The following is a 15334-nucleotide window of genomic DNA, read 5'->3' as shown; positions in this document are numbered from 1 at the left end:
TTCTGTCTTCCCGCTTCTTCCACCTTCCTGAGGGTGGGGATTACAGTATGCCTCACAGTGCTTTTATCTCCGCAGTCCTGAGGATTGGACCCTGTGCATCAGAGCATTTTCAAGTGATACTGCTGGCAAATTTGTCAAGGGTGAGAACTCTCCTGGCCACAATTATGTTCTTTATTCAAATAGCCAAGGAACTTCAAAGACGATTTCTTACTCCTCCTGGAACAGGTTCCGCATGGGAAGGGCAGTCCCTCGTCAAAGTGCTGCTGCTCCTGGGCTGCGTTCCACAAAGCTGTGCTGGCTACTTGTGCTTTTGGAAGCCGAGTTGTCATTGCCCACTGTCCCACATCACCATCCAACGTAGCTAAGACAGGTCCAAACACTAGTGTCACCCTTTGTCCTCGCTGGAACATGTACACACCAGAGTAGACAAGAAGCTTTATTGTGGATCGTAGGAGCCCTGGTTACAGGAAGCTTGAGTCATCAGCACTGTGAACCGTACGTGCCCTTGTTGGGCCCCTGGAGGGAGATTCCCAGTGACTTAGGTATGCCTTTCTTCTGTTCAGGGGACAGTCATCAGACATACAAGTGGAATAACATGCAGGCTAGACAGAAGACATTACATACTCTTAATAGAGACATATACAAATGGAAGTTGACTTTCTAGTCCTAATTTCATTGTAGTCTGTGTGTCTGGAGTGTGCACATCTGCTGTGGACCACAGTGCCTGCTTTTCCCTTTATTACCCAATAACTGGGGTTCCTCTTCTCAGCGCCCCAGTTCTTCAGACCAATCCCCTTTTGGGTACCTATTTTCTTTACCCTCAAGTGACCACCAGCTGGTCCTGATACAGTATCAACCGACAGAAAACTGCACATAAGACTTGAGAGTTTTGTACCAAAGGGAAACAAAGGAACACAAGCCAGTAACTGGTATATGCATGCTCTCTCAGTCAGTTCCACATTTCCTCAATAACACCAGGTGGGGCTGCAGAGGTGGGTTCAGTAGTTAAAGAGTACTGGCTTCTTGAGCCCAGTGTTGTACCACACACCTTTAATCCCAGCACTCGGGAGGCAGAGGCAGGCAGACCTCTGAGTTCAAGGTCAGTCTGGTCTACAGAGCAAGTACCAGGACCCACATAGCTACACAGAGAAACCCTGTCTGGAATGCCATCCCCTGCCCTGACACCCCCTCACCCCCAGAAAGTACTGGCTTCTTTTCCAGAGGGCCCAGGTTCAATTCCCAGCACCCATACAGCAACTTACAACTGTTTGTAACTCCAGTCCCAGAGGAGTGGATGCTTCCTTCTGACGTCAGGGGCCAGCAGCATGAACACGGCACTCATACACATAAAAGTAACTAACTCTTCTGCTTCAGCCAAACAGTGAGTGCCTATCCCTGCCTCCAGAGTTAGTCAAGCACACAGTTTCAGTTTCTCCCTTGTACACTGGCTCAACTGCACCCACTGAAGAATGGTTTTCTGACTATGAAAGGGGCGCACAGCTCGGTGGCCAGCCGGCTCCTCCCCGCCTCCATGCTGCATCTGTGAGTATCTGTGCATCCTGAACTGCAGACACCTCGGGTCTGTTTTCCCAGCCTCTAAGAGTTAAGAACAAGGCCACCCAGTTCCTGAGAGGTAAAAATTTATTGATTTCTATGACATCAGCATGTTATGATACGGTCACACCTGCACATACAGCTGACTTCTCAGACCAAAAGAGGATTTGGTTTTTCCTTTTAAAAATACATTTTTCACCAGCAAGAAACATTTTTAAAACAAACATTTTCATATTAAGTGGGCATTAAAAACAATGGCTTTCCCCAGACTCATGGGGAACAGGGCTGGTCAGCAACAGATCTCAACAAGCCTCAAATCTGCTTTCAGGCCCTTAATCTGTTGTCTTCCGCGTAAAGTACTTTAGAGGGGAAATAAAACTACAGCCTCACCCAACCAGCAGCCTAAATCCAGCCAAGAAAAGAAGAGGTAGACTCAACTGTAACTATTCAACTTATTTGGTAGGATTGTGCAAGATATTTTAATACATTAAACGTTTTCAATGGGTCAAACACATTCTACAAACAAGTGACTAAACCATCAATGTTTTTAATGTCAAAAAAAAAAAAAAACCCCTTAGTGATAGTGTACACATTTACTCAGCTTTGAGAAACTCGGCGTGCTGGTCCCTGGCCCCATGCTCCCTGGGAAGCCTGATTTTGTCGGGCTTTCCAGGATCGAAAGCTCCCTTGCTCATTCTGGTCTCAGTCCTTTTCCACTTTAAAACCTGCAAGGGCCAATGACAGGAGTTTTCTTGGACAAGTGAGCAAATCAATTCTGAGAATTTTATTCAACACTAGTAACTAAAACAAATCAAAACACAAGCGACCAGGACATGGTGTGATGAAGGTAGTGCCAGCTTGTCTCTAAGAGCCGGTCATTTAATTCTAGGCTTTAATACAATGAAAAATAAATCATCTAAATTTCCAATTAATGCTGAAACTAAAAGGAGGTTCTGTACAAGGGTAAGAGTCTAATATAAATCATACACTAGACTGAGTGAGTTTATCTGGAGATGGTTAGTACATCAGGGCATAAAGCTATCAATCAAATCATGGTTGATATTGTCACAGGTTGGCTCTGAGGGTTCAGCAATGATAATTATATTGTAAGGATCAATTATTTATATTTGATTATTTGCTAATTGCATTAAATATATTATCAGCAAAATCACCAAAATTTATCATACATGGATGTGCATTTACATAATTTTTTTCCAAGAGCTCACACCAAATGAGAAGATCAGAGGAAGGGGCGAGTCTTTCTAACCTCAGGAAGGAATCTGACGGTTTCTCAGCGGCCGTAATGCTGAGCTCCGGGCCTGGGCTACAGCAGTGAGTGCTAGGAGCCCGCACAGCAGACATCCACCCCCACTAGTAAGAATTAGAAGCATTGTTTTTGAAAAAAAAAAAAAAAAGAAATCAACTTTATTTTCTCTACATTAAAAAAAAATAGAACCAGCTATTAATCTTTGCTGAGAAAATGCTTCTTTTGGTGTTTACAACATCTAAATTTCTGAAAAGGTGATCTGGTAAAATCATTCCCGATGCATTCAGAAACCAGATCCACAGGTGACCAGCCCTTTACAAAAGTGAGTTACAGTTGTCACAGCCTCTACAGTCACCTTAGAACACACATTGTGACATGCAGATCACAAAGAAAGCTCAACAAGCTGAAGTAAACATTACAGCATCATGGAAACAGAAACCCATCTGCAGAAAATAAATATAACCTTGTAGTAACTGTAAAGAAAGTGAAAGCACTTCATAAAAATAATGGCAGTTGAATGTATAACTGTCTCATTACTCAATCATAAGATATGTTACTGTAAAATGCATAGACTCCTTACATGGAAAGAATTTGTGCACCACAGTTGTGTTCAACAGTTTTACACAATAAAAACAAAGCCATCCAAAGCATCTGCATACTCTGCAACTAGAATACATGTAATTTTTTTTTTTTTTGCTCTTTAGATTGTTTTAAAAAAAATATTAAATGTAAAAATCCTCAGATGGAATTTCTGCAGAAAACTCCAGATTGCATCTTTCACTTGACTATGGCCATTCTCCCCCAACAACTGGGAACTTGTAGCATATTCTCAGAGCCCACTTTGAAATCACTGAGGGCTGGTGCAAGATGACACCAGACAGACGGCAACAGCCAGGGGCTGCTCCAGAGCATGCCAGGCTCTTTTGTGATCCAGAAAGTCCCAACTTAGGTGCTTTTGGTCCCAAACACATTAGTCTCTACCCCTCATGACGTGAACTAGCACACCTGCTGCACAGTGCTTGTCTGGCTCTCTCCTGCCTGCTGATAGGTAGAAGGCTCAGAGCACTTGCAGGGCAAAAATCTCGTCAAAGACCATTATTGTCCATCCTTTGTGAACCAGAGCAAATACACTTTTTGTAATGACAACTTTGGAGTGAAATCCTGTGATCATTATTGTATAGTGACTTCAAAGAAAAGGATGAAAAACCACAGAGAAGATCAGTTAACCCTTCCTATTCAGTAATGCAAACAAACATTTTCTCTTTCAACATACACAGGATACAGAAGACTACCTATGATCAAAGACTATTCTCTGTGGTTATAACTAGGAACAACTAGCTGAGCAAGTCTTTAAGGTACCGATTGTCAAAATACATCACTAAGAAGAATTAATGAGAAGAAAACCACATGGCCGTGAGCGAGGGAACATTCTCAACGTTGACCCAGACAGCAACATCACAGCCACCCCTGAGGGCCATGATGGATGACTTAAGACTCCACCTCTGGGACAATTCCAGTTGCACCAACTTTTGTCTTTTCCAGCCCTCAGGTTACGCCCATTGGCTTTGGTGCTTTCTTCTCCAGCTGGTTGTTTTGACTTCCTGTTTCATAACTACCCATTAACACAGTTATAATGCACAGACAAAAGTTAGTCAGGGAAAGAACTAGTCAACTTTTAAAGCAGTAAGCCTCCCTAGGAGGAAAAGTTCAATGAAAGTAAAAAAATCAGAAATTCCTACAGAAAATTGAATTTTTGGCTTCCTATGACTTAACACTGGATTAACTACCCTGTAATTGATGACTTCTTCAGCATCCCCTAGTTTCTTACTGTAGGCAATTAAGGGTTGTAACATGAAGAACTAATAACATGACAGATCTGAACCCACAGCTATCACTCGTCTAACTTGTTTATCTACTCAAGTTTCCATCCCTGCCTTGCTTTTCCGCTTCCTCTGCTCGAAGGCTTCGCTGTCATTGCAGACAGCCATTTCTGAAATGAGGTGAGCTGTTGCTGGTCCCACCTGTGGTCCAGGAACTCTAGCACTGAGTCGCCCAGCCTGTGTGTGGTAGGAAGCCAGGCAATGCAGCTGAGGGCAAAAAGAGCTGCAGCCAGAAAGGGTGCGGTGTCAGCTGGCACGGCTCTGCTCCCCTCCCCCGACTCACTACAGAAGCCTCCTTGCATCTCACTTTACACACTAAGTACAATGGGGAGTTCTACCAGCTCTCTCTCCGGTGCACCGCGTGGCTCCAGACATGCCCATAAAGAATGCCTATTTACTCTCTCTTTGCATTCCCTAGTACAAGCAGGTGGATGCCAGCTATGATACGGAATCAATACCCTCAACACACAGTTCTGATTGTTTTGTACACAGAAGACACGTTGAACTGGAGAGATGTGGGACAGACCAAACACGTCTATTTACAGCTTGTCTCTATTATCAGAAGTCAGCTCACAAACCTACAGTCATTGTCGCTTTAGAGACTGGAAACCAAACTGGATTTGAAAGTGACACATCTCGGAAGAGTGAACTTTGCATGTATACTATACTTAACTGTCATATTCCTCTGCAGCACAGCAGTGGTAAAAGCGGGCCAGTCACATCTCTGTATGCACATATAGATAAGGATCCATACATCCGTATAGGAACTGGCCACTGGAGTCTGTGGCCTGCTTTGCAACGAGGAAATGGTCTACTAGCTCGGACTACATGCTACACTTGACAGTGAGCAACTTCTCCCCCAGACAACCAACTCATGTCTCAATTCAATTCATCCTGAAACTCACAAGCTTTTCCTGGGCCTCCAATAGAGGCCCTGAGCAGCTTCTCTCTGGCTTCCCTTTGTTTCTAGACTGAACCTGCTTTCCCATATTCACTGTCCCTGTAAACCACAGTAAAATGCTTAGGTTTTTATGACAACTGCTAACAAACCAAATGCCTTCTTCAGTTTACCAGCAGTGCGGTGGTACCAGTGAGGTATTTCAGGTAACATCTTTCTCTCTGCGCACACTTGGCGTTTGCTAAGGATGAAGCTGCTACGGGCTTTTATTTGTTGTTGGTCAACCTTTCCCACACAACTGGGGAAAATTCACATCTTTCCTTTTTCTTTTCTTGGTTTATTTGAAAACAGAAAACATTAATCTTTACTTTTGTTTTACAACTGATTTCTCAGAATTGTTATTTATGTTGTTAGTAACAATAGGGGAATCTACAAAGTGTTCATGCCACAGAAAACTACTGCTGACTTACTGGTGCTCAAGCTTAGGAGTTTTACTATCCTAAACCAAACCCCCCTCTATCTCAACACTGATGCAGAGCCTGCGTCTTTGTAAAGTCTGGTTCTCCTGTGAGGTAAATCACATGAACAAAATGACAATCTTTAAAAAGTTTTCTACAATGAACAGAAACTTGCTTGACTTTGCTCTCTCAGAAGACAACTGCAAGAGACTGGGAAGTGTTTGTGAGCTGCTGTCTCTTGGTCCTGCCACCCTGAGAGGGGCAGCTGCTGACGTAATGACAGAACATTTAGATCCTGGGGTCCACAACAGACCTTGTCAATATTGCAAGCCAAGGTCTGGTTCTACCTCTTATTTCCTAATAAGCTACTCTAGTTCCCTGAAACTGGTCATTTAAATGTTTTATGTTAATTTGCTTTAACCGCCCCCACATACATTTGGTGCTATAATATCAAAATCGGGGAGGGGATCCAGCTACCAGTAGGGGAGTGGGGTCAGGGAGGTGGCCAATGAAGGTGGTGCTAGAGCATCACGGGCAAGCACAGATAGGAAAGCCTCCTGGGAGCCTGCTCACGGGTGAGGCTTCCCTTGGTTTCAGGCTAGGTTACTATCCTTTGCTAGATCTGCATCTGATAAAAGTGCATTTTGTAAAATACAATTATCATTCTATGATATGCCTTCTATACAAAAAGAGAAAGTGGGTGCTCCCCTCTCCTGAAGGGAAAGCACTAGCACATGTAAACATGGTACTGGGCTGAGCTAGCCTTTCAAAGGACACAGTGACGCCAGGTGGACAGTGGACACTGCTCCCCACAGAGAATACCAATGCTGCACCTTAGCCAGGGTTGCCAGATGGCAAGACCACTCCTCAGGATGTGCCCACCAGCTCTCCAGGCTACCAGTACCTCAGCATGAAGGGTAGACACATTAATGTTGTGGCACTCTGTCCTAGGAAAGAGGAGCATAGCTTCTGAACCTGAACTAAAGGTCACAAGCAAGTCACAGGGGCTGACTAAGTGCATCTGGTGGCGATAGTTTCTTTCGGAGTCTTCTAGGATGATTTTATGGTTTCCTCTTCTCCCAGTGTGATGCTTGCGTAAGTGTATGGTAGAGTGTATCTCTTTAAAACATGAAAAGTTCTTAAAATATATTAGCACATCATTGTATTACTGATCCTCATTGTAGGAGAGTTTTAAAATATCCCAGAGGGGGATAAACATTAATCCATCCATCGAATTTCCTTCTCTTTTTATATATTTTGATTTGTATATTTTGATTTGCACATGTAAAATAATGCACATGTATGAAGAAGTCTGAACTCCTATGTAGTAAGTCCAAGTCAGTTCCTAAAAGAGACAATGGTAAAAATACTGAATGACGTGGTACCACAGATAGCCTGACAGAAAGGCGAAGGACTGGATGAGGACTATCCACACGTTGCTGAGGGTCATCTCTCTGGAGACAGCTTCCTTCTGGCCCTGAAGAGGAGGAAAGGCTCCTAGGAGACAAGACAGAAACAGTGATATGCTTTCCTGCAGCGCCAGTCTCCTGAATACAAGCTGAGTTGGTTCGCCCAGTTAGGACTTCCTGTGAACTGCCCTCCTTTGCAGGGATTTCCTCTAATACACACTTTTCCAGATCCTACCCTGCTCAGCAACCCAACCTCCGCCACGCACTCTCCTGCCCACTGGGTGAACAACTGTCACTAGCATCGGTCCTAGATCAGAGGCAAGGCCCGCTCCAGCCTTGTCTCCCCGCCTCCCAGTCTTCAGTGGTCCTATCTGCTTTCTTCTGTAGTTTGCTGACTGTCAGTGTCCAGTGCATTGCTTCCCACGTACAGTTTCCACTGTGGTCAGACACAGGATCTGTGAAACTGACATCAAGTCATTTCTGGATAGCACTTTTTTTTTTGGGGGGGGGGCTACAAAAGTAGTTATACAACACTGACATTCTCAAAATACAGTAAGCTTTACAAAATATGTCTTCACAATAAGAAAGACGACAATACAGAGTGAACAAGTCCACTTTTTCTGGAAAAGAAAGCTACATGGCTTTGGTAAGTCTACCAAGATCATCTAGACACTCTCAGCATTCCGTCTTTGCCCTTGCTGATAATCCCCGGGGTAAGCTGCCTATAAAAGGATTTGCTGCTCACGAGCAATTCACAGGGGCATTCCCAAGTCTCAAGGTCTGGTGTACAGGTGCACAGCTGAACTTCTTTAAGCCGCTCACTACTGTTGCTACAGTTTAGGCCAAATAGCAGAAGGCAAGAGACTGAGGGTGGGACGTTCCTACTCGCTACTCTCAGATCACCCCATGCTGCCTGCTAAGCCTTTTCATTAACCCCAGCTTCCACAGCCACCTCTATATCCCTTCTCCATTGTTTAGGCACTAAGAAAGGCCTATAGCGCTGGTGGTAGTGGCACACGCCTTTAATCCCAGCACTTGGGAGGCAGAGGCAGGCGGATTTCTGAGTTCGAGAGTTCGAGGCTAGCCTGGTCTACAGAGTGAGTTCCAGGACAGCCAGGGCTACACAGAGAAACCCTGTCTCGAAAAAACCAAAAAAAAAAAAAAACAAACAGAAAACAAACAAACAAACAAAAAACAAAGAAAGAAAGGCCTATAGCACAGCAGTTTGTGAAAGCATGTTAGTTGTGCCAACCAATGTAAATTTTAATTTCGTCTTTCCAACTCCCTTTCTTCTTCCGTCACACGTCTTTCTCCTTATATTTTTTGTTTTTTGTTTTCGTGTTGGGACTCAATCTAGAGCTTCACACACATTAGGCAAGCATTCTACCACTGAGCCACACTTCCAGCCTGAATTGTAATTTTTATTCTGCAACAAGGTCTCAGGAAGTTACTAAGGAAGGCTTTGAATTTGGGATACTCCTATTTCAATCTCCCAGGCCTGTGCTACCGGGACTCTGTAGTTAAGGAACATACAGAATACTGAGAATAAAAAGGAGTAAGGACAGATTTCCTTTCCCTCTCCATGAGAAACAACTTTGTACCCTTGAAAACAGTAAACGGTGCCCTTTTTTGTAAAGGCAAGTAACCGTGGCTCTTCTGCTTTCTGTTGAGAGAAGGGCATCTATTTGCTGCCACCACAGCAATGGGGCCAAGTGACCGAACCAAACACATGCTCAGAATAAACCTCTCCTTGAAAGGGAGGGGAAAGCATGTAAAAATGCAGCTTAAAATGACCTCAAGTGACTACTAAACAACGGAGCATGACATCAGCGTGACCTCATTTGTCATTCCACTCTCCAACAAGCTCACCTTTGTCTGTCACTGTGCACTTGAGCTGTGGCACTGTGTGTCACGCCTGTCAGACAATGCTGAGCAAGAGCGTAAGAACTGGAATGCATCAACACCAGTTTTTCTTTCCATAAATTATAAATTTAAATTCTTAAATATAGAATGGCTTTGATTTCTGATCGAAATAACTGAGTAGGGAGCTGGAGAGGTAGTCCAGGGTTAAAGAGGGTCTGCTGTTCCTCCAAGGTTTTGAGTTCTGTTCCCAGCGCCCATATGAGGCTGGGACATCTCTACCTCCATCACAACCGTCTCTAACTCCAGCTCCGGGGGTTCTGAAGCCTCTGGCCTCCTCTGGCCCTGTACTCACCAGCACATACCCACAGGCAGACATCCCCCACCCCACACATAATTAAAAACTAAATCTTTTAAAAATAAGAGAGAATAACTAAAAAATGTTTATCTTGTCTGCAGCAAGTGCTCAGAATCTCTGATAACTTCAGAACTGTGCACAGGTGAGGTGTGGTTTACCTGTCTTATAAAAATGGGACAGGAGGTCCTCCTTTTCAATAAAGCGCTGGTAGAGCCAGCTGGTGAGGTCCTCAGTCTCCAAGGGCACATCTGCAATTGGGAAAATCCTGTGAAGATTCAGAAAGATAAAAAGAACTGCTTTAATTCAGAAGTGAAAACTACACAGAACCCTAATTTAGCTTTATTTAATGAATCACACACACAAAGTGGTTGAAGTGCTAGGCAAAGAATGTTCCTTAGCAATGTTGCTCTATGAGAAAGTGAAAACCAGACAAAATCTGCCCAAACAGACACCTTTTTACTAAGTATATCAAAATACTGGGTTTATGAACAGGGAAGAGTTTTTTTTTTAAGTTTATTTATTTTGTTTTATGTGTATGAGAGTTTTGATCAAATGTCTGTGTACCATGTGTGTGCCTGTGGAGATCAGAAGAGTGCATTGGCTCCTTGGAACTGTAATTACGGACAGCTGTAAGCTGACATGTGAGTGCTGGGCATCAAACCTGGGTCCTCTGCAAGAACAAGTGTTCTTAACTGAAGCCATCTCTCCAGGCTCCTCCTTGTTTTTGTGATACTGGGGATCAAATCCAAGGCTTTGAATGTGCTAGGTCATCACTGTACACCTGAGCTATGGTTTCAGCCCCAACAAAGAGATTTTTAAAGTAGAAAACAGCAATCGGAAGGCTCTTAGGTAGCTGAGTGTGATGGCCCATGCCTGTAATCCCAGCCCTCCAGAAACTGAGGCAGGAAGGTTAGCTCTAGTTCAAGGGCAGCCTGGGCTACAAAGTGAGGTCCAGATCAGTGTGGACTGTAGGGTAATACTGGTTGTTTTTTTTGTTGTTGTTATGTTTTGTTTTTTTGTTTTTTGAGACAGGGTTTCTCTGTGTAGCCCTGGCTGTCCTGGAACTCACTCTGTAGACCAGGCTGGCCTCAAACTCAGAAATCTGCCTGCCTCTGCCTCCCAAGTGCTGGGATTAAAGGCGTGCGCCACCACTGCCTGGCGTAATACTCTTTATAGACAAACAAACAACAAAACAGAAACAAAACCAGAAGACTAGGATTTAGTGTGGACCATGGTCAGCAGTACTTCCCAACTAGCCTATCCCAGTTCTTGGGAGTCCATCCATGAGTCCTTTTAGTATTCAGCAATCTTGTGCCTTCATTTTAACATTAATCTTAACAAAACGATTTGCAATCATGAGGATAATCATAATTGAGTAGTATGATGTGATTCTGGTGTGTGTCCTGCCATCACTGTGGTCCATGGAGTAAAAGTAAAGGCGGGAAGTGAACAGCACAACCTTCAGAGAAAGTGTATGTAAAGTTCAGGACTGGGTCATGAGTGGAGGCTGACTTTCATATTTACTGTTATAATGGTGGCAGGGTTTCCAATGATAAATTGTGGATAAAATCTGAAAAGCAAGTAGGAGCTGGTACTAGGGACTGAAGGCAGGGGCTCGCCTTCAAGGGCACAGGAACACCTTTTCTTCACAGCCTTTCTTTCATCTGGTAACAGTTCTCAGTCAACAAACGAAGAGGGGTTAAGTCTCCACAGAACTGTGAAGACATGACTTGCTGCAACACAGAGAGGACCCCCTGAAGGAGAAATGAAAGAGTGGGAGCCATAGATCAAGTACAGACTCCACTACAGCTCTGTGAATATGGCAGATTCCAAGCAGAATAAAGGGCTATAATTCTTAGCCAGTATAGTTTTGGGCATAGGCAAGTCAGTCATTTGTCTCTTTTCTTTCTTCCAATGTAAATGGCCTTAAAATGTCCTTTAACTTTGTCTTTGTACTATGGTATGTCTTAAACCTAAACATTAAAACTGAAAAAAAAATCAGGTTTTACTTTTAAGTGAAGGGTTCTATAAATTTCTGAGGTTTAGCTTTCTGATAACATAATACTTCTTGACATGATTCTGCAGTATTAGCAGTAATTTTCCTTCTACAGCACAGTAACATCCAAGTACTAAGATTCTTTAGATTAAAAAAAAAAAAAAGCTGGGCAGTGGTGGCGCACGCCTTTAATCCCAGCACTTGGGAGGCAGAGGCAGGCGGATTTCTGAGTTCGAGGCCAGCCTGGTCTACAGAGTGAGTTCTGGACAGCCAAGGCTACACAGAGAAACCCTGTCTCAAAAGGAAAAAAAAAAAAAGTCCCCTCCTGTTATGGAGCCACAGGAGTCTGCCCTCAGACACTGCTCTGCTCTCTCAGGTACAGCAGGCTCAAATCAGAACAAGGAGATGATGCTGGGAGCTGTATTATGGCTTAAGAGAGCTTCGTGGGAAAACTAAGTCTACCTTGTCACTTGTCTTTATTTTTCATGAAAGTACGAGCTCTTGGATTTCTGGGCCACCCAGCTGGTAAGACGAAACCAGTCCTTCATGGAGGAGAGCAGCACTCCACAGGAAGCCCGAGCTGGGAGGTTAACCATATCACAGAGCTTGCCGGGTTCTGGATGGATGTAGTTATGTGGGCCAATTCCCTGATTATTAGAAGATAATTTTTTGAACTGGACTTTTCATTACTTAGAGATATAATAAATATTTGGGCTAACTTTTAAGGTATACATGTTAGTTAGTTTTTACTGTCAACCTGACAAAACAGAGTCAACTGAGTGTTGTAGTCAACAGCCTAGATCAGAATGGCCTGTGGGTGTGTCTGTAAAGGACTGTCTGGACTGATAACTGCCCACTGTGGGTGGCATGATCCTAAGGCAGGTAGGCCTGGAATGTATAAAGAAGCCAGCTGAGCATGGATCCAGAGAGTGAGCCAGACAGCAAGCAACTTTCTTCCTCTGAGTCTCTCCTCTGGTCAGAGGTAATGCTGTATGGAATAGCATGCAGTCTGTCTTCAGGTTCCTGCCCTGACTTCCTGACTTCCCTCAATGATGGAACATGACCTGGAAGTGAAAGTTGAAGAGAAACAAAACAAAACAACAAACCCTTTCCTCCTCAGAATACTTTTGGCCAGAATGTTTTATCACAGCAACAGAAGGTAGCTTAGTATTTTCATCCTATGGTAATGTAAGCAGAGTAAAGAAGCTCTTGAGAGGGAGCATTTGGTCTGCCCCCACCCCCAGGCTGTGTTTTAGTCAATAGAACGTCCAGGCGGCCCTGCGGGTACCAAGATCTCATTTCAACCTTCCAGCTTTGGTTGTCAGCTCCCCTTGTACTCTCTTATAGATTACCTAACAGAGCTCTAGGTGTGCATCCCCCCCATCATATCTACCCGTTGCCCTTTAGGACACAGCACACACCAATCACAGGGCTCTCTGTGCGGTGAAGCCACATGACTAGTGATTACCTCTGATTAGGTGCTCTTTGGAAGAGAGATTTAAAAGATTCGAATCACGTCAGTTAGCCTGGGAAGTATGTGCTGCATTATATCAGATTCATTTGTAATCATTTAAACTAGGCCACATTAACTCAAGGATGAGATAGCGGGAGCCATAGGTCAAAGGTCTTAGGTAGTCTATATTCTTACGAGGAGAGTGTTAACATTAAAAATAAGACTGAATTAAATAGCAAAAGTTTGGGTTTAAAAAATGAATTCTTGAAAGAACAATGTGATTGCTGGATGCTCTGTCACTTTAAATGGGGATTGGCACAGAGAGCAGGGCAGTGCTTAGGCTGAGACTTTATCCTACCATCTGCCCACAGCTGCCTGGACATTCTCTTGACTAACACACAGCCAGGAGGGCAGACCAAATGTTCCCTCTCAAGAGCAGTCGACTTTACTCTGCTTGTTAGGTTACCACAGGATTAAAATATTAAAATGAGTAATCTTCTAATACAGTAAGGGATCAAATGTAGTAAATACCTGTTCTCTCAAAGCAAACTAAGAGGAGCTTTTAGGACAGTGAAGGAAGTAAACATAGACCTACCAGAATCAAGGCGTTACAATCCCGATAGCTAGCTACCCAAATGATAAACAAGCTTGTCTTCTTTTAAGCAATTAAAGTTCTGATTATCTGTAACCTAGAATGTACTTTTAAATAAAAAGCATTTTCCCAAATCCATAAAATCCTAAGAGCATTATGTGAGATTATACTTTAAAAAGATATAAAATAATGTTTACCTTATAGATAGACTGTCACATCTGAGATAGTACATTTGAATTTTTAAGCCATCAAGATTGTGAAACTTGAGCTGACAAACCTCGTGATTCACCCTCAGTTCATTCATTCCAGTAATCCCCTACGTGGGTAGTCTCCCATACATGGGAGAGGCTAGTCCAGGAGAGAGGTTCTGACAGAAACAGTCTCTCCTGATTTTATGAAGCTAGCTGTCTAGCAGAGGGAGTGGAAAGCAAGCCAGTCAAATACGTAAGTGCTTCACTTTGAAGAACCCTTGCCTGAGCTTAAATGAGGGACTGAATGTTTGCTCATGGCGAAGGACATGGAAAAGCTATCTCTTGAGTGCTGTCTAGAAAAATATGACTCAGAACTTTAAAAATGTTTTGTCTAAGTAACATAGCTAAGTTACACTCAAAAGTTAAACCAACTGTAAGTTAGATAACAAAAAGATCCCTGTACCCTCCCTCCCTCCACCGACCCCAGCTCCAGTATAAGCTCTTCAACTCTCTGTCACAGCCCCTTCCATGTAGTAAGTATGAAGACTCTCAGCTCAGATTCCTCTGCTTCCATAGAGAAAAAGGATCTAGCTGTCTTGTAGCATGCCCTCGTCTCCTCCTGCAGCTCAAGGCTACACTTTCCAGTGTGGAGCCTATCTATTTCTTATGTGTCGCTTTTCTTTTTCCAACTGTGTTGTAACTCACCTTTGTACACACAGTATAAAATACAGCACAGTGCCAAAACCTAGGTCTGCTGAACTGAACTGACATTAATACATCAGTGAAAGACTTTGAGTGCCACCCGAAGACAACTATCTTCTCTGATATTTTATTTTACATAAGCTTTTCTGATACATATTTTATAGTTTTCCTCAATTTTTGAGGTTATGTTAAATTCTGACAAAAGACCTGGGTAACACGTGGTGGCTCACGATCGTCTTTAACTCCAGTTCTAGGATGCCCTCTTCTAAGTGCCTATGGGGACAGTCAAAACACTCCTGTACATAAAACAAACACAGCTTCTTGCTGTGAGACAGTAGCTCACCTGATAGCTGTTTGCTTGTTTTGTTTGTTTGTTTTTGTTTTTTGTTTTTGTTGTCTTTGAAACAAGATCTCATTTTGTAGCTCAGACTGGCCTTGAACTCCTGGTCCTTCTGCCTCTATCTCCCAAATGCTGAGATTACAGGACGTGTCCATGCTGGCTCAGATTAAACAATGACCATCAAAGAGAGCTATGCTCAACCAATAGTCAACTAAAACATAAGCCCGAAGACTTTCTATATTTTAGGCATAATATTTTCAATAAAACTAAACTAAGCTCATGAGGTTCTACCCTCCTCAAGGATTCATACAGTTCATGGTTGATGGGGGAGGGAGAGTACTGTAGCCACTGGTGAGCTGCCCGTGCTCCTGAAACA

The 15334-nt window shown here is 43.4% G+C and overlaps 1 protein-coding gene across 1 annotated transcript in view; it reads right to left on the bottom strand.

The window, feature by feature from the left end:
- Nucleotides 1-1623: 1623 nt before the first annotated feature.
- The window catches only part of Lpgat1 (lysophosphatidylglycerol acyltransferase 1), a 67634-nt gene continuing 53923 nt past the window's right edge, over nt 1624-15334 (bottom strand). Inside the window, exons 7-8 of the mRNA XM_028760845.1 lie at nt 9843-9949; nt 1624-7554 (exon numbers count right to left, since the gene is read on the bottom strand). Of these exons, the coding sequence (XP_028616678.1) occupies nt 7403-7554; nt 9843-9949 (259 nt within the window). The 3' untranslated portion in view covers nt 1624-7402. The remainder of the gene's footprint in view (nt 7555-9842; nt 9950-15334) is intronic.

This window comes from Grammomys surdaster, unplaced genomic scaffold (assembly GCF_004785775.1).
Source record: "Grammomys surdaster isolate TR1022 unplaced genomic scaffold, NIH_TR_1.0 130, whole genome shotgun sequence".
Lineage (NCBI taxonomy): Eukaryota > Metazoa > Chordata > Mammalia > Rodentia > Muridae > Grammomys > Grammomys surdaster.
The sequence above is the reverse complement of the archived record's forward strand: the minus strand, read 5'-3'. Positions and strand labels throughout refer to the sequence as shown.